The sequence below is a fragment of the Poecile atricapillus genome, chromosome 7, assembly GCF_030490865.1.
Source record: "Poecile atricapillus isolate bPoeAtr1 chromosome 7, bPoeAtr1.hap1, whole genome shotgun sequence".
NCBI lineage: Eukaryota > Metazoa > Chordata > Aves > Passeriformes > Paridae > Poecile > Poecile atricapillus.
The window spans coordinates 15317661-15337729 of NC_081255.1; the positions used below are offsets into that span (position 1 = coordinate 15317661).

Consider the following 20069-nt stretch of genomic DNA (forward strand, 5'->3'; position numbering starts at 1 on the left):
CTTGGAAATTAGGAGTCTGATTTTTTGGGTGTTCCAAGATGTTCTCGGATGTTTCAGTGCTTATTTAGAAACATTATTTAGATTTGTATTAAATACAAAATCACACTCAAACAATCACACCCCAACACTGAGAAGCACACCATGTTAGAAAGTATACTTTAGGCAGCAATTACAGAAACCAGGAAGTTTTTCAGTATTAACCCCACTTAGTATTATGCATATGTGACAATCTCTCAGAGTTTTCATTGCACTCTGACAATTCAAACCCATCTGTATCACCACCACCAAAATTCAACAACCCTCAGTAGATGTACATAATATCCTTTGCTCCCCTAGTAGCTCTCTTGGTTCTATGTCAGAAACTTAAAGAATACTTACGAAGAAAATGGTGTTTTTAATATTGGTGCTGAGTGATCATCAGGAAGACTTCCAGATTTAAAATGAGAGCTGAACTGGATCAAATGATTGCGGAGTATCCCCACAGCCTCTTGTGCCTTTGGGTCCAGACTAACTCTGTAAATAAGAATGCATATCTTATAGAAATAAAGCACTTAGAAGAACTATTCTCCAGTCTCCTATTTCTTTTCAAACTCACACAGCCATATGGCAATCATTATAACGTACCTGAATACTATTACACTTCCTGGTGTTAATCTTTCGAATTCTATTTCTTGAACAAATTCATTTGGCCCTTTTATAGCAGTTCCAGCTTGTTTTATGATTTTACTGTCTTTTATCTTAAAAAAGAAAAGAAATTTGCAACTGAAATTCACTGTCGCTTTTTCTAATATAAAATATAAAAAATTTAAAGTTATTACATCAGAACATAGGTGAAGGAGGCTAATTACCTGGATATGCTCTCTGAGTTCCACTGTAAAATTAGGCAATCCATTTATAAAATGCAGATCTTTTTTGTAAGGACTAGCACTTCTCTCAATTGTCCTTGCCTCAAGTACTACTTCGTCTATTTTTCCTAGAAAAAGTTAAACCATGTTGCAGCTCTTAGGATATTTGAAATGAAAAAAAGTGATTCTTTCAAAACAACGAAACAGAAGCTAAAATTTAAAAACTGAATATTCAATGTATAAGTCTCTGCTGTACAGCAGAGGAACAGAAACATATGGCAAGAATTTTAAATATCTATAAATATTAATTACACACTCATATGCTGTACTGTATTTAAAATGACAATTTTCTTTATTTTTTAATAAATTAATCATAAAATCAGATGATGAGAGAATAACAACCTGTCTTTTACTGGTCATCAGCTTTCTTAGTTTCCCTATTACCTTTTAGGAGACTGTGCTAGATTGCTTTCCAAACTGCAGCTACAGATGGTTATCTTCAAAGGGTAACGATTTATTATTAATATACAAATTCTAATTTTCTCTACCCTTTAAATACTTTACAGATGTAAGGTATACAGGTCTTGTAAATATCTTAAAATATAATGTGACTGATTTTAAAACAAGCACACACATGCACTCAAAGAACTGAGTATATTTTAAAAGCCAGTTTGGAAAGCTTCTCTTCAGAAACATTTCCAAGTAATGTACGGAAATCATTATACTTTGTTTCTTTTAAGTACAGCAAATACTCTGCATAATCAATTATGTATATACTGCATACATATTGTCTTTAACTTATTCAATAGAGCTCTTATCAAGATGCATTCTCAAGCCACAAAATAACTATATATATTTGAAGCTGAACAGAACTGGAATCAACAAATGGGATAAAATTTTAGCCTCTCTCCTCAGTACAACAGAATAAACAGTAATCCCCCCACATCTGTACAAATAAGCATCTCACTATTAACTATTACTAGCTCACAAAAGAAGACTGTAACACTCCCCACACACAAACCTTCAAGGGGAGCTTGCAGCAGGACTATACTCAACAGGAATGTTTCTGAAAACCCTAAGCACTGCAAGTCTGTTACTGGTTCTTTAACCACTTATGGGACATACATATTCGTACATATAATAGGAGTATTATATACTAAAAGTTCTCATATGGATTTTGTGTGCATGTGCTTGAAGTTAAAAAGCATGAATAATTTTAAATTTTTGTACATGACAACAGCTCTTGGAAAGAAGTCTGTTTACCTGGGATGCACATTTCAGGCACTTCTTTACTGTAGAAACAAGTCTTAGGATCCCTGAAGGCAGTTCGACACACAGCCACAACAGACTGGTGTGTGTTAGGGCAGTGTCTTGTCACTGCAACTATATCTTCATCAACTTGATCTACATACACCTAGAAAAGACATAACATTGCAACTGTGCTCACTCAGAGCACACATACGACGAAATTGCACTGTTACCCTCACTTCTTGCCTGATTAAAGCCTTTAGCTCCCAGCTCCTGATGCAGTCTGTTTATGGCCAGCCTTCCTGCTAGAATTCCTGTTTGGAAATTAACTTCACCAGAGGTCAGATGTGCTGCTGGATTCCATTTTGCATAAAACCTCTCTTCAGATACTACAGAGATCTGTAAAAAATCAAATTTAAGTAAATATGAACTACTCTAGGAAATAAAAACTACCACACCTTGAGGTCTGAACTGTATAATAAATTCAAATTGCATATGAAGCTGGACAATCTGAAGTAATGCCAGATAGAAAACTGCTTGGAATTTCAAAAAAACAACATTCAAATATGTGTTCTAGGATGAGAAAGACAGGTATTTTTAAAGGCAGCTTCGGAGTTGAAGTGGAAACACGTACCTGGTGTGGTACCAGCTCATCATAGCCTTTGGTACTTCCTGTAGCACAGCATGCCATGGAAACAATCATGGCACTAGGAAGAGCATCATATGCAGATCGGTGCTGCATAAAAAAATACATAGGTAATAAATAGTGAAACCAAGAAAACGCTATCCTCTCAATTCAGCATATAGAAGATACACTCAATTTAACAAAGGAATTGCTAATCCCATAGTCATAATTTTCTCAATTACAATATAATTATTGGAGAAAATTTCTATGAATGAACCATGAAAAGCAACTTCAAAATAATCATTAAAAGAAGCAATCCCTGCCCACCACTCTCTCATTCCTGCCTGTAAACAAGCTCAGGAGAACAGGTCAACAAGCAGAAACAGAACCATCTACAGCAGCTGGAAGAAAGGCTCAAACCAGCTTAATTACTAACTTCATATACTTCTCCCCTTAGAAGACAAAACCTTGAATGTCAGAGGCTATTGTTACAAATTTTTTTTCTGTGCATGAAAGCTTAAACTGAATTGCATTTGTTCTAAATATTGTTCAGGATATCCAGATTGCATCAAGCCCTCCCACAGTTCAGAAGTATTACTTCAGAAAACATTAAAGGTAAATATTTATTTTTTTTATTAGATGCTCACCTGAATTGGACATTCATTATCATGTGTAATATCCATGAACAGTGCATGAGCAATAGCTGGCATCAAAGGCCTCAAACGTGGCTGAACAAAAGATCCGACAGGCTCACCTCCAAACCGATAGACCAACCTTCCCTCTTCATGGCTATTGTAGGCAGTCATGGCCTCTAAAGAACAGAACACCTAAGTATTTGCATAACAATAACTACCACACAGGACAGCACACAAAGATGTTAAATGTGGCATTGAGAAGTTGTTATTTTGGTGTGTTCAATCATAAAAATATCAAACACATACAGCTATATTCTCTAGTGCGGAAACACAGCCTTGGAGTACTCCATTTACTACAATATATTAAGAAAGAGAAAGCTAATGGAAAAAAAAAAGATCAAAAAGCAGAGATCAAACCATTTCTCACAGGCTTTAAAAAACTCATGCAACAAAAATCAGACATGATGCAGGACTTACATAGCAGAACTGTGCTACAACTCCTTTTTCCTTCACTAGACCAAGAGTGGAAATATTTAACCTTCTTTAAACTAACAAAGGAGGTCTTCTCTTATTTTTATGGCTAGTACTGTATTTTCTGCCAAGTATCAAAAAAGTCACAATAGAGAACCTGTACTTCTGATTATATGGAGTATTAATTTAAAGGGCATAATCCAGTAGAAAACTTTTTCTTGGAAAAAGCATGTCATCTATAATCTCTCGTTGGAAAGAGACCACACATGCAGCAAGCCTACCTCTTATTAAGGAGGTAATGCCCAGCCTATTCACAAAGATATTGTCCAGCTCCTCATTTCCTGTGAACAGTTCAGCCACTACATACAAATCGGCTCGCAATTTTCTAGCTGTGTCCAGCATGTACTGCAAAAAGCACAGCCAAAAAAGCCACAGAAAGGGGAAAGGTAGATACAAAAAAGGACAAGTTTCAAAGCTAGGCAGGGATTGGACAATAGGAAAATGCCATGCAGCAAAGATAAACAGAAAGCCAAAATTAAGGAACAAAACAAGTTGTTACATAGAAGAGGACGCACATAACATAACATAAGCAAAACCAAGAATTAGCATACAACACAGGAGAAGTTAAACGGAACATAAAGAAGAAAAGGTAATTGCGTAAGCAAAGAACATGAATATGTAAGAAAAATAAAAAAGCATACCAATGTTAGTTTCACATTTAAAACTCCAAACCATACATGAAAATCCTACATCATTTTCATCTGCTTATTGTACCTCTAATCAGGCTGGTAATTCCCAGGCGGTTGACAAAAACATTGTCAATGTACTCACTGCCCGTGAAGAGTTCAGCTATCACATAAAGATTAGGTCTGACTGATCTGGCTGTTGCTAGCATCTCCTATAGATCATAATACATTTTTAATGCAAGACATCCATTGTCAGCTATGTATACACAAACATTAACATGAATGTTAACAGAACAGAAATGATTCATTCATATATGCAGCACATAAAAAATATTGGTAACATGGAAGTTTCAGAAAACCATGGTTATATTTTACAGATATTACTTATAGATTGAGTAATTCTAGGAAATTTTCTGCAGACTTTAAGCTAACTACTACTTTGTTTCAAAACTAGATCTTAGCTCAAAATTCAAGAGCAAAGGTTGGGTAAAAGAGATACCTCTTGAACTAAGAAATCTGAGCAGCACTTCAGTTTAAGCCTTTGCAGTTACCATTCCAAAAATAGTAACACTAAACAAAAGAATGGCAGAATATTTGAAATGGCTGCATTTAAAAGCTACTTACAATTTCTGTGAGCAAATCAACTTGTTTTAGAGAGCTCTTCATAGATTTAGGTAAGCTCTGTAACAAAGTTAAGACTACATGCTTACAAGCTGCACTACTCCAAACCTATTTAAAGTTAATTTACTAAGCAAGTACAACTTATGGATCTAGTCAGCTACGTGGGAAACAAGAAGCGCTAGTCTTAGCAATACACCTGCCAGACTAAAGTTTTTGCACGTGTTCATTACCTTTTAAATACTGTGAAGTGGACCACTTCCTGTTTAATTTAGCAATAGCGAGATATAGGTGGCAAAAAAATAAACCAGTCAGACTTCCAATCAAGTCTTGGCAATGACTCCAGCTCAAACTGACATACTGGATACTGGCAGTCATTGCACTACATCCACAGCTCAGTGAGAGAAAAGTCAGCCAGCCCCATCCACATCCACAGTATTTCAGCTAAAGCAGAGAAGTAAAAGATACAATAGCTACACCACTCTGTCGTTTAACATAGCTGAAACCATCTCTGATCATCACCAGACAAGAAAACTTGCTTCTATGCTATGAGGAAGATTTGTTCCCACCTAAACTCTGCCACATAACTCCTGCACTGCTGCCGTGAAATTTGCAGGATCTGTTCCACAGACAGGAAGCTGCTTTATAATAAACATGCTTAATTTTGTGTACCTCAGCTACATGAATAGGTGTTGAGTGACAGTTGTCCAGACGAACACCATGGAAATATTTTGCAGTGATTTCAGTATATTTTTTCATATGTGCCCAGAGGTATGGGCAGTCTTCAGGTTTATTACCATAACGCAGTTTCACACTGTCTCCCCAACAAATGAGCTCTCTTCTTAAGTACACATTTGAGCCTGTAAAGGAAATAAATTCACTTTATTGTGTATACACATATAGTATAAAATGTGCACCAAAATGAAAATGTGGCATTTTATTTTCTACTACTAGAGAGCAGAAAAACACTGTAATGTTTTTGTTAGAATTTTTACTGTTCATATCAACTCAAAAATCTATATACACTACACTGATATACAGCTTCACACTCTTCCATGGGAATATTTAGCTTCTATAGTGATACTGAAACAATTCTTCAGATTGAAATAAAATTTGTTTTAATTCTTCCAAGTAGTACAAAAAACTGTACTTCAGAAAAAGAAAAAAGCATCAACCAAATGAACAAAATTAGTAGTTTTGTTTTTCACACTGGCCAAATTCAAGAAAGAGTCTCACTGTGTTATCATAATCAGTCATAGCAACAATTTACAATTTTCTCCTCTTTTAACAGCAGACTATGATGGATTTCTAAAGCCAGGAAGTAAAAAACATGGACTGTAAATTACCATAAATTCCCAAAACATTCATGTAAGCACAGCCAACCCCCTTCTTCACTAATAGCAGCACAGCCAGATGGACAGAAAAAAACTGTGCTTCTTTGGATATACGCTGTGATTTTTTCTAAGGATAATTTAGAGAACTGGCTGCATTTGTTTTGGAATTCCTTTATTGTGCCTTTCTGCACCACAGTTTCACATTTTGCTCTCAGCTGAAATAATGTGTGGCATAAAATAAAGGCATAACAGAAATAGAAAGCACTCAAAAACCTTTAGCTGAGTTACGAGAGAAACCTCAGTCATGGAAATTAAGAATGCTAACTAAAGCCAGTGACTGAGAGGAACAAAGCATACAAAAGTCTGCCTAGAGGAAAGGGCAATAATCTGAAGGCAACTGAGCAAAAACACTCTTGAAACACATTATCTCAATCCTTGAGAAGGAGAATAAAAGTAAATAAAATCTAGTGAAAGGGTGTAGATTAATTTGCATAAATTAAATGCTAACTGTAGATCACCCTGGAGTATCATCACATTAACCTGTAAAGCAGACTCAAACTTTCAGACTGTTTTTAATTACAGTTAAACTGGCCTTTGTTTCATTTAGTTTACCAAGTGAATGGCTACTCTGAACACAAGCTTTTTTTGCTTTTATTGGATATCAACACTGTCCCCAAAGGACTTAGAATGCAATATTTTAGTGCATGGTGATTTCATGCCCTATTTTACCTTCACAAGTAATCTGCATACTTAATTTGGATTAACTGGGTCATCTCTTGACTGCCTGACTGCCACTCAGTGGACTTTTCAAGGACCCAGTTTTTGCTCACTAATGCAGTAAAATACTATTCACCTTTTCATTGCATTAGTTTTTCTGCCACACTGTCATTGTCTCATGGAAATGCCAACAAGCACTGGTGTTGGAACAAAGTACAAAGTAAGCAACAAAGACAATGACAAAAGTGGGGAGGCAGGACATCCCCATTTCAGTGACAAAAAGCTGGTAATTTCCCTCTCAAATCTTGTAAAACTGTACCTCAAATACCAGTTCTTACAGTTCATCTGTATGGTGAATGGGAAATTAAAGTGCTATAAGCTTAGTATCTGCTATTCTTCAGCTTCATAAGAATACATCTGGAGAAAAAGACAGATTAAATACAATCCTTTTTGCTTTGGCTAGAATATCAAATGGTTTGTAAGAATTCAAATTTCTTTTACAAACCCGGTTCTGCAAAGTTTCTAAGAGGATCATCTCCCATAACCCAGCCATTATGAGCCATGAAATAACAAGCTTTATCTGGCTGATGTATCATAGTTTCTTCTTCCTCTACAGTGAGCTCTTTGAATGGATATGTAAAATACCTACGGAATAGACAGGCAATTAAAAGAGAAAACAAAGAGATGAGCACCAAACACATACAGTAAGCTAAACTGTAATTCATTGTCTTTGAAATTAAAGTATCTGCTATGAACTGGATTGTACATAACACAGGTAAAAAAGAGCAACTTGCATAAATGATGGAGTTTTCTATTTTGAAGGAAGCTTTGAAGGAGCAAGAACAGATGCTGACACTATCTTGGTGTCAGCTGGTAATGTAAGATTAAAGCCACAGCTCTTTAGATATGAGTGGCATCAAGTACATAAAACGTGAAAGGTGTAAACTTTTCTAGTTCCACTCCTCTTCCACCTACAACAGCAATTTACACTATGTAAGGTTTTGATGTGCTCTAAGTATTGTCTCATGCTTTCTGATCACATTTGTTTATGAAATAGCTACTGCTGTTGCTTAAAAAAGCCATGTCAATTTGCTAAGTGGCATTTGTCCATGTGAAAGAAAACATGTATTTCTACATATAAAAGTATACTTTTATTGAACTTTGAACTTGCTTTCCCTGAATAGATTGTAATAGTTTCCAAACAAACAAGAAAACATGTATATACCTGGTAACCAAGGGATGTTTTCTAGTGATAGGTCCCAGCTTAGGACCATTACAAGCGATTCGTTCATAAACCACAGTCCCCACAAGGCAATTGACAGCCTGGAAATAATTAAATTATACATTACTGAAATGCCTGCATTTATTTGCAATTTTAAACAATTCAGCATTAAAACAGTAATTTCAATACCTGTTCTTGATGGTGACTAGTTTGTCTGTATTGCTCAGCATTTAGTTCCTCAAGCCTCTTGCGAAACCAGTTACAACACTCCTCTATTGCAGCTGGTCCATTGCTTATGAGGAGGACATTAAAAGCAGAGAACAATTAGAAAAAATATTTTCAAAATATGCAGGATAAACTACTAAAAAGGAATCAAAAATTAATTTTTCCTCATGTCTGAAAATAATGTGGTTTTTTTGGCTTTATAGATTTAGCTTCACTTAAATTTTAACTTGTAATCAGCAACATAGTACCTGTGTGGTATGAATGTTGCCAGTGCTATGTTCATATCTACAGTACAGCCAAGTCGTCTATAATCAGGGTCCTGAAGTATTTGAAGATGTTGATTTGGATCAGATTTATTGCCCACTTTGCCTGAGAACAAAATAGAAATTAGTACTGAAAGTAAAAACAGGAATTACATTTAACAGACATACAACTTTTATAATTCTAGCATAGCCAAGATGTGGGTGGATGAAGGCATTGAAAAGGTACAAAATCTTTAAAGATTTTCCTCAGAGCATTCTTGTATGCTTAAATCAGCACAGTAGATGTCTCACATTGCAAAAAATAGCATTATCTGTTTTTCTGTCTAACTGTTAAATTTACCTATGCCCCTTGACCTGTAAGTAATAACTCATATACCTCAGCAGAAAACTCTTCCCTTACCTTGAGTTAAAAGGGTTTTAAATTGCTGCACAGCTTTGTTGACATCCACTTGGAAAAATTCCCATAGTTTGATTTTTGGATAAATGTCTTCATAAATTATTTTACGTAAACACTGTAAAAATAAAAATTGCATTAATTACTACAGTTGTTTGTCAATATAACTAAGAAACATTTAAAAAAAAGGGAGTAAAGGCTTATTTCACTGAATATATCTGCAAGGTATACGCCATTTTTTGTGTATTTCCACAACTCTAGAAATATTAAAGGCTTATTCATCCATTTATGCAGCTCATTAGTTTATACTTAGTCCACATTCACTCACATTCAAGTGCTGATCATTTTCAATCACGGGAGGGACCCCTTTGGCAATACACTTTCCATCCGCCACCATACCAGTCAAATGCCACAGAGCTCTGTCCAGGATCCAAGCTGGTTTCAGGTGAGGAGAATTTACAAGGTTATAGCCACATTCTGGATGCATCCTGAGCCATTCACTGTTTGTAGCTTAGTGAAGAAAGGGAGGGGGAAGAAACCCAAACAAAAATGTAAATACATCAGCTGAACTCTTCACTTTGTTTTGCAAACATCTTAACACCAAGAAGCTGAGTACTATAGCACATGCAGTTCATTGACATTTCAACAGAAAAATCTTATCTTGTGCAGAAATGTTATTACTGATTGACATTTTGCAGAGCCAATTTTGATTGGTCATTCTGCAGAGACTGTAGAAAAACTTTTTGTTAGTTACATAAAAATATGCAATAGTATCACTAATTCTAAAACACCTAAAAAAATCTAATTTTTTTTTGCAAGAAATACATTAAATACTGAACGTAAGATACCAATATTCTTTGAGCGTTGAGCCAAACATACATCCCAGACTTATAATATAAACTTGTTTATTTTTTAATAGTCATCCTGTCAAGATGCCACACAAAGCCAGAGAGGAAGAGTGTACAAACCCAAAAAATAATTAATGCAAAATATAGTTAAATGGGCACTTAAGAAAGGATTAGCTGTGACACTTGTGTCCACAGAAAGAGAATGAGATGCAGGAAGCAACATCACTGAGTCTTACACAGCAAGATGAGTGCACTGTCTGGTGCATGCAAATGGAACACTCATTCAGGCCAAACACTACGCTCTGTGTCTATTTGCCAAGCTTCCCCTGCAGCATCAAGAAGCACCAGAAGACATGCTCAACATTAAAAATTAACTCAGAGAAGGTAAGGAACCTTCACTAGAACACAGGTGTAATATTCTAATATAGACAACATGCATGCAGGAGTACAGCTAAATACTATACATGGCACAGAATTTTGATTTTGGAAGTATGACAGTGAAGAAAAATCCAATAATTAATTTCTTCTTATTTTGGCAACTCTTTTGCAACACTGTTTAATTGAGAATAAATTTCATATATTCTTCGGAATGAATATTTTGAACTGAAAAACTAAATTATAAAACTGAAACTAAAAAGAAACCCTCACAGGATGCCTAAGAACAACAGGTTTTCAGTAAAGCTGAAAAAAACAGAAGTAGTACTTCACACATGGGAAAATATATAACAAATTATTATACTGAAAACATGATGAATCACTAATGTGTCCAGAATTATAGCAGAACAAATAACACTTAAAATCCCAAGTTTGCTTAGTTCAAAAGAAGTTAAAACAAAAATGTCAAAGGGGAAAAAATGTACTATCTCAGTCTATAGTGTGAACAGCTCTTCTGAGCATCTTTTGCATTATATCTCAAGATATGGCAAAATCCCATCATTATAAGGTCAAACCATTTGTGCAAATTAAAATCCTTATGATTTAAATACAACCCACCCCAAATCCACCATATTTTAAAGTTATGTAAAGCAATATTAAGCTTAGGCTGTTAAAGGCCATTCCAAGCCAAACAGATGATTCCCTCCTGCTCTTTTCTTCTTTATCCTTTACTATTTCTGAAAAAAAACACTTTTCCAAAAAGCAAAACCAGCTTGTTCTGTTCTTCTAACAAGAACTGTAATTTACTATAAAGGAATTTCGTAAGTAAATACAATTAATTCTAAAAAGACAACACAATTTAAACCTAAGGGGTTAGTATCAAAAAGAATAAAAAATCAACAGGCTTTCCATTAATTCTGGTACAAAACAGAAGGATGTTTCCTGATCAGAAGGTAAGCTCCAGTGATTCACAACGTAATACCAAGAGAAATCTAACCCTGCAGAATAAAAATTATCCAAAACATCACTGGTGATTACATTTGCTACAGCTAAGGAAAAAAGTACAGTAAAGAATATGTATACAGAATAAAGTATAGGAATAAGGAAATACCAAGATGAGGAACTACAGAAAACTTCCTTAAACTGATTACATTCTTCTTAGAAAAATCTGAAATTATTTTCTTGAGTGACTAATTCATTTTTACATAAATTAAACACAAACCTAATATTTAGCTGTGATGCTCATGATCCAAGATTTATTTTTCCCAAGATGTCTTGGGAAAAGGTGGTGTTTGATATGACTAAGTGCTTGAAAGTAAGATCTATTCAAGTGCTGTATTGCAGTTGTACAATGGTAACCTCTTGTGAAAAAAAAAAGGAATACATAATTTACTTCACTTTATTTTTACTACTTTATACAATTTATTACAGCCATGGAAAACTCAGAAAAGCAAAAAACTCCAACTGTGCTTTTGTGTCTCCTGGTGAAAAATAAATGTGAACATATTTCTTATTTGAATATACCCAGTTACGAGAAAAGGTTTTACAAGTTTATCTGTGATACTCCTGTGAAGATGCCAAAGGCTGAGAGAGATTTCACATCATTGCATGACTTCACTTTTCAAGTTGGGCCACAGACGCTGCCTTTCATTAGAGCCTCACAGAGATCCAGAGCTGATTCCCACTTTTCCCTGCTGTGCCCACAGTGTGGGCTTCACCCGAGAGTGAACACCAAACATCTCAGCTTAATGCTTCATCCTGCAGGTGATGCTGCCTGCCTCCCACAGGGCAGAGGGGAAGCACTGCCATTTTTATGCAAGGGTCTCCACTAGAAAGCAGAAACTATCAACAGAACCATTGTAAGGTAAGGAGTCATGACAGGCAATAAAACCATCAAGGATACCTTGCTTAATGATCTAAGAACCACAATCATCTGAATATTTCCATCCTCTTAGAAGGCACCTCTGAACATCTTTTTACCATAGTACAAATGTTGAGTCATCCATCCCAATTAAGATTACTTCAACTCTAAATGTAACCTGAAAATGTCCTTCTACAAATGTAGCCAAATAACATGACATTTTGCTTCTCAAATGTATTCTGGTGTGTAATTATTATAGTTAGAACTTTCTGTCCATCAAAAAACATTCTCTTTAGTAGCATGCAAATACATATTGCTAAAAATGAGAGGATCTCAAGCATCCGTAAGAGAAACTGGACTTCCAGTTGAAAAGCGTAAGAAATTTTTTATTCAGAACTGGAGGATGTTTAAAAGCCTGATTTCCTCAAACACAGAGCCAACAGCTATAATTAGTAACTTTTCAACAAACAGACAGGGAAAGCACTGTGTTGCAGGCAGACTGGACAGGAATGTGTGGCAGCAGTCAACACCGAAGAACTATAGCAAATAAAGCTTGAAATTTACAAATTATTTATGTTTAGGCATTTTTGAGCCTCAAAAGACATCAATCTACATAACCCCTTGTTGTAGTCTCTGCTATGAGAAGGGTAATTATGATCTTCAGGATTACAGTATGCAGTAGCAACTACAGTATAAACATGGAAAACTTATTATCCAATAATAAAATTACAGATTGTGAAGTATCGTATGTACAATTTGATCAAATCACATTCATACATCACATTTGATGAAAGTACAATTTCATCAAATCACATAGAAGAAAATCCACTGTTCCTCACACAATTAAGAAAAGTAACACCTTGGATGTGTTAACATATCTATGCTTAAAAAAAGCCTGCCCCAAACACAAAGCTGTCTTCTTTCTTTCCCCACAGACTGAGCTGTAACATTTTCCCCATTACTTAATCCTACCTTCTTGCCCCTCTGTTTCTAGTCTGCATGTTAGACCCAAATTAGAGCAGTTACTTCTAAGCCGCTGCAAGCATAATACCCTGCTTAACAAGAAAGTAGTCAATTTATGCTCATCAAACAATTAATAATACAGACTCTGTTCAAATATATGGGAACTGCATACCACAGATCATGAAGATAGGCATACTGTATAAATTCAGATACACAACTTATTAATTCTTTTTAAGAAGAGCTCTCCTCACTCTTTCAGTAGCAATACTAAATTCTTTTATACCTGTTACAGAGATGTATCAGTTATAACTGTAAGGAGTTGTCCTGGATTTGAGAGACTCAAAGACAGAGACAACTACATTGTTTAAAACAGCCACAAAAAATGGGTTCAAGAGGGAGAAATTAAGGGAAATAATTAAATATAATTATAGGACCAATCTGGTTATTAACACATGGAAATCATACCAGTATGATTGTAGACTACATCTGTGATGCAAAGCATATTCCATTCATTTTTCAATTTCTCCACAAGTGCTCCTATATCGCTCCAAGTGCACTTTTTATTATGGTTTGAAAATTCAGGATTTACTTCTAACTGGTCAGCCAATGAATAACATGATCTAGATAGTCCAAGCTTCTGTAGAGGCGTAAAATGAATCATGTTGTAACCTATGTAATAAAAATCCATTTATTTAATGAGAAAAAAAAAAGTCAGTCAAAGTTAATTGAAAGAAGCACAGTAAGCTGCACTTATGTAAACAGAGCTAATGTTTGGAATAACCAATGTAAATTAATCTGAATCTTCCCCTTGAAATTCTATGGAACACAAGCTTTAAAAAACACCCTGTCAGTAATACAAACTTCCAAGTCGATCTGAAATGAAAATAATACAATAAGTGGTTTCCCATATTAAGAAATTCCTGAATTTTTGCATCTCTGCCAATACTTTAACCAATTTACTGACTTAATACATTAATAAAATTGAATGTAGTAGAAAATATACCATCGACAAAGAATCTATAAACTGTTTATACTGAAGCTCTTCTATAACTTTGGGTTCTGACCATAAAACAAAAACTTTGATCCTTGAATATGTGTATTAGCTGTTATGTGCATTACCTGTTTCTTTTGCCACTTTAAGCCTATCTTCCCATTCATGAAATGGTCCCAGACACTTAGCAAGGTACGTCTGGAGCGTAACACAATCCAAAGGCAGTACATGATTATCAGCTCCAACATGCAAAATGGGATCCACAACTATGTAACCTCCACCACTTTTTTCATTTCTAGGAAAAAATAATTTTCATTGGTATAATGAACACCCATTGTACCCGTCAGTTTCAGAGAGACAATTCAAACAGCACATGTTTTCAGAAACACAGTAGCTGGGGGGAGAAGGGGAACAGGACTGCATGACACATGAAGAAAACAGTAAACACTGAAATGTTCATCTCTTAGGCATCATCTCTCTACTAAAAGAATGAAAATGGGATACAGAGCTTAAAACTCTGGAAAGTAAGATACCTTTGCTATTTTCTGAGATGGAGTACTTGTTCCTCCTGTTGGCATATGGACAAAAACACAGAAAACCCATCTATTACACGTAGATCTACATTTTGAGCCCCATCCTCAGGAATGTACCCGAGCTAAATGTCTGGAAAAATTTAACCACCTATGTTCCAGAAACACAATATACCAGACTACAATTATCACAGATAGTGGCATTCTCCTCTGTAGTTGTCCCACTAAAACAAAATAGGAAGCAAAGGATCCAAGTAAGGAATTCCAGAACCACTGTGCTAGATAGAAAACAGCCCTCAAAGTCAATGAAGAAAGTACAAAATAAACATTGAGATACTCAGAATGCTGATGAATTTGAAAACTTGTAAAAACAGATTGTTTCTCCAACTTTCAAAGAAAGTTGGTCAACTCGGTTCCGTATATTCTCCAGAATATCTCTGCAGCAGAAAGTACTATATAACCACCAGGCACTGTCTTTCATTGGTGGTTCTAACTGGTCATATGGTTGCAATTTGAAAAATGCATGGAAAAAAAAGGGGGGTTTTAAGGTTAAAATGTAGACCAAGGGAGAAAAATGTATTTGGCTGCAGGTATACAAATGTCACTTACCCAAGACTAAAATAGTACTGGTATGACCCAGAAATTTGGAGATCCAACTTGCAGTATTTGTCAGAGTCATCTTCCTTTCCTGTAGGATTGTGCCACAGTAGTGTCCTAAACTTGTGGCGATCAAACACTTCTCCAGAAGCTGGGTAATTTGTGTACACAGTAACGGGCTTGCCCTGAAGAGTTGGGCCCAATCGGAATTGTAGCTCAAAACCTCAAGAAAAAAATAAAAGAAGAAAAGGTAAAATCACCTGATCAGGAGGATTAGGTATTTCTAGTCTCTTACTACAATTCCTAATTTGCTATTATGTTAATAACATGATCATATCTGCAAAGAATTACAGGAGAATTATATATTTCTACAGCACAGAATCATATAACATCCTGAGCTAGAAGGCACTCACAAGGACCACTCAAGTTCAACTCCTGGCCCTGCACAGAACTCCTCAGGAATCACACGCTGTGCCTGACAGCATTGTCCAAATGCTTCTTGAATTCTGGCAGGCTGGTGCTGTGACCACTTCCCTGATGAGCCTGTCCCAGGGTCCAACCACCCTCTGGTTGGTTTTCCTAATGTCCAACTTAAACCTCTTCTGGCACAGCTCCATGCTGTTCTCTTTTGTCCTGTCACTGGTCACCGCAGAGAAGAGATTGGTGTCTGCCCCTCACAAGGAAACTGCAGACTGCAATGAGGTCACCCCTGTCTCCTCTCTTCTAGGCTGAGCAGACCAAGTGACCTTGGCCACTCCTCACACAGCTTTTCCTCAAGGCACTTCACCACCTTCACTGCTGATCTTTGGACATTCTCTAACAGGTTTAAACCTTTCTTTTATTGTGGCACTAAAAACTGCATCTCTCCCTTCCTTCCCAACATTGTTCTTTGCATACTTTACATATATCCTTTTTCCTTTACTTACATGGCACTATTTAACTTCCTTTCAATTTGTTTCTCTCTGCTATATAGAAAGTTTTTAAAAAAATACAGCAAAACACCATGATCATCTGACAACATACAATTTTATGCAGATTTTGGATTATGTAGTCTTTAAGTACATAAGTTTACCAAGTCTATATAGTAAGCTGACCCATGAAAATATCTGAAAAAAAATCAGAACACATTTAAAACCAGAAAATATTTCAAATATCTTCGTTATTCATTGAGGGTTCACTAAGCAGTTAAACTCCTTATGCTTAACTGAAACATTATATATACTTGTGTGTGATCTACAGTATATGAATTGTTTAACTTTCACAGATCTCAACAACTCAAAGGGAGTCTGGTATATGTGCTGCAGGTCACACACATAGAAAGAGGTAAGCTTAATATACCTGTGATAATGAGAAAAAATTAAGTTAAAAAATTAGAACCTAAAAGCATATGCAGTCTACTGAGCTAGACATAAAAAATTCTGTTTAGTCAGGAGGTTTTAAGAAAGGTTTCCACTTGCAGGTATGAGGGTCACTATCACAAGTCACTAATTACAGGGCTCTTTCAAGTGAATGAAACAGATGTCAGCTTTTACAGAGTACATGCCAGTCATGTAGTTAAGTGTAGTAAATCACCTAACAGCCCTAGCAGTCTACAAAATTAGGAATAAAAGAAACCTCACAAAAAAAAAAAAAAAGACAAAATTTTAAGTACACAGATAATGAAACAAAGTGTAAAGAATTCTGGACACCAAGTCCCAATATCTTAAGTCAAAAAAGCCACTTGTTTACTAAGTAGAATCATGGAGACTCTAATACCAGAATTCAATGTCTGAATACATTCAAATATAAGTGTTATCCAGCTTTGTGTTTCTCTTATTAACAAAATTACCACTGCACCAAAACCAACCAGGCAAAGCAGCTGTTTTCAGATCTGAATGTCTGTCAGGTAAAATGAAACTCATTTGGATGCAATATATATGTATAAAACCACTTCTGGAAGGTTAAGTACACTTTCTTCAGCACTGGTCTGACATTTTGTTACAGGGATTACTAAAATTAGAGCACAGGGATATATGCCATTGATATCTTATTTCCTCTAAGAGTTACACTGACATCAGGAATGCTGTGCTCAAAATTAGCTATGCCCTCTCACAGACTGCTACCAGCAGAAGCACTTTGAATATTTGACAGCCATGCACTTCTGCATCCCTCCTTTCAAGAAAATTTACACAACTGGATGGATAGGTTAAAAACGGAAGTTAGGATCAACGCTGTGCTTCTTCACTACTGACATTTCTTTACATTAGGCTGGTCAGAAGATTTTGGAATCAGTATAGTTGAAGAGAATTTTTATTTTCAAGAACCAAAATCTTGGTCCTTTACATTCCTAGATTAGTAACACACCGTAACAAAATCCACAAAAACTCTTAATAAAAATTGCTGCACCGTTAAAAATGTTTTTTAAAGACAAGAACTTTTATAGTCTAAATTTGCTGACCAACATAATAGTGGACCAATTTTGGGTTTGGAGTTTTTTTTACAAATAGACTTTACAAATAGACACTTGCAGGGAGAAATAACATCAACTTCTTAGAAATATGCAGCAGGATACATAGCTCTGATAACATAACAAATCTGATAACAAGATTTAAGAATTGCTAAAGAGCTTATATTCTTAACACTACCTCAAACCTGCAGACTTTGGAAAATGCTTCTATTACTGATAGATTTCAAAATTATAATATTAAAACACGGGGTGCTGCATAAGAAGATAAACACTGGAGACCTTGACTTATGAGAGCTTTTTCAGGTCACTGAAGTACAGGCTATAAAAGGAGAAGGACACAGCCTGTCTAAAAAATGCCTTGCGCTTCAGTCCCATGAAGACTGACAGCTCTTGGCCAATCTGCTCTTCATTTCTTAGGAGTTTAACGAGTCAGATTAAACTGCGTGCAGAGCCCACAGAGTTCTGCAGTAGAAACAAATCAAAACAAAACAAAACAAATTAACCCACAACCAAACCCAAACCAACACCACCCCCCACACACCCCCAATATCCCACCACTTCAGGTTGAGCTTTCTTTCTGCTGCCATCCAAAGATGATGACGATGTCCCAGCCACTTCCTTCTCACCCGGCTCCAGCACCCCGACCTACCCTGCTCCAGCCTGAAGAGGGTCTTGTCCAGCTTCTCCATCTCGCCGAGGTGCAGCAGCCGCGTCTCCTTACCGCCCGGCATGGCTGCAGCCGCCCGTTCGGCGCTCCCGCCGCGCCGGGACTCTCAGTGCGGGGAGGGAGAGGCGAGCCCTGCCGTGAAGGAACACAGACAAAACCCGGCGGGTCAGCGGAGACCCTCGGCGGGACGCGGCCGCTCAGGAGCGCCTCACGCCGCCGGCCCCGCTTACATGTTCCCCGGTCCCGGGGCAGCGCGGAGACACAGCACTGCAGGGCAGGGCGATGGGGAGGGAAGGCGAGTACGGGACGAGCTGTCAGGCAGCACCCAGTCCTGCCTCGGCTGGGACCGCTGCCGGCAGCACCCCGGAGCAGCTCCCGTCCCACAGCGCGGCCCGGCCCGCAGCCAGAGCTACAGGGGTGCCCCCGGGAGGGGAAGCCTGACACCTGTCATTCTTCGCGCCCGCCCCAGCGCTGCCGGAGTGCCCCGCCAGGCCCCTCACGGCCGCCCCGCCGCCCTCAGCGGGAAGCGCTGCCCACCGCAGCCGTTCCACCATACTCACGAGCGGGCCCGCAGAGCGGCGGAGGCGCCGCTCCCCGCGGAGAGCGACGGCTGCCGAGGCCGAGCGGAGCCGGGGCTGGAGCTGGAGCTGCCCGCAGCGGCCGCCCCGGGCTGGTTCGGCGGTCAGTGACGCACTTGCCCGCAGCCGCCGCGGCACCGCTCCTTTCCTGCCCTTTTCTTGCCTTTTATCTTTTTAAACAAAGTTTATTGGTTCCGCGGCGGCCGCGCTCGGAGACGGGCGGCGCCGGCGCAGCTCCCGCGAGAGCCCAGGACCCGCCCCGGCGGCGCTGCGGGGTGGCAAGGCCGGGGCTACCCCGCCCCTCCGCTCTCGTTCTCTCCCGGTCAGGTCCCGCCCCTCCGCTCTAGACCCCACCCGGCCTCGTCCCTCCGGCCTTGATCCCGCCCCGTTGATCCCGCCCCGTCGATCTCGCCCCTCCGTTCCCGGCCCCGCCCTGCCCGGCCCCGTTCTTCCGCTCTCGGCCCCGCCCTGACAAGCCGAACACGCCCCTTAGCTCCCGGTCCCGGACCTCCGGTGGCGGCCCCGCAAAGCGTGCCTTGAAGGGCGAGGATACCTTAAGGGTACCCCAGAGTTACCCCAGACTTCTCCCAGAGGGTATCTCAGGGGCTCCCCCTTACCCCGCGCTGTTGCGGCAGCGAGCGGGCTGATCTCCGCAAGCCTGGGCCGTGCAGACAGCGCGGCGTGGTGGCACCTGTCTCCTACCTCAGCCTCTACAGCCACCCCCTGCGCCTTTACGCTCGGCTGGTGCGCCGAGAGGTGTTCCTGCGGGGCCCGGGCACCTGAGTCCGGAGCTCTGTGCGGTTTAGCGGGCACTCTACTGAGGGCTAGGCGGCTTTAAAGGTTGCCTGGAGTATCCCGGCCGATGCCTCTGGGCTCCGCCGTTCCTTGCCGTCACTGGAGCGCCGCTCCGCCGACTTCCCTCAGCGTTCC

General features: G+C 38.5%; 1 protein-coding gene across 6 annotated transcripts in view; it reads right to left on the minus strand.

Moving 5' to 3' along the window:
* Positions 1-20054, minus strand: part of AGL (amylo-alpha-1, 6-glucosidase, 4-alpha-glucanotransferase) — a 36437-nt gene extending 16383 nt beyond the window's left edge. The window contains exons 1-20 of one of the 6 annotated variants that reach the window (XM_058842474.1): positions 19919-20054; positions 18544-18693; positions 15461-15671; positions 14450-14616; positions 13796-13999; positions 9612-9793; positions 9290-9401; positions 8875-8995; positions 8591-8693; positions 8405-8502; positions 7685-7824; positions 5801-5988; positions 4599-4722; positions 3366-3529; positions 2728-2829; positions 2340-2492; positions 2109-2259; positions 849-973; positions 625-737; positions 379-513 (exon numbers count right to left, since the gene is read on the minus strand). In XM_058842474.1, coding sequence (XP_058698457.1) covers positions 379-513; positions 625-737; positions 849-973; positions 2109-2259; positions 2340-2492; positions 2728-2829; positions 3366-3529; positions 4599-4722; positions 5801-5988; positions 7685-7824; positions 8405-8502; positions 8591-8693; positions 8875-8995; positions 9290-9401; positions 9612-9793; positions 13796-13999; positions 14450-14616; positions 15461-15671; positions 18544-18625 — 2675 coding nt within the window. In that variant the 5' untranslated portion in view covers positions 18626-18693; positions 19919-20054. The other 5 variants (XM_058842475.1, XM_058842476.1, XM_058842473.1 and 2 more) reach the window with 5 other exon arrangements.
* Between the last annotated feature and the right edge of the window lie 15 nt (positions 20055-20069).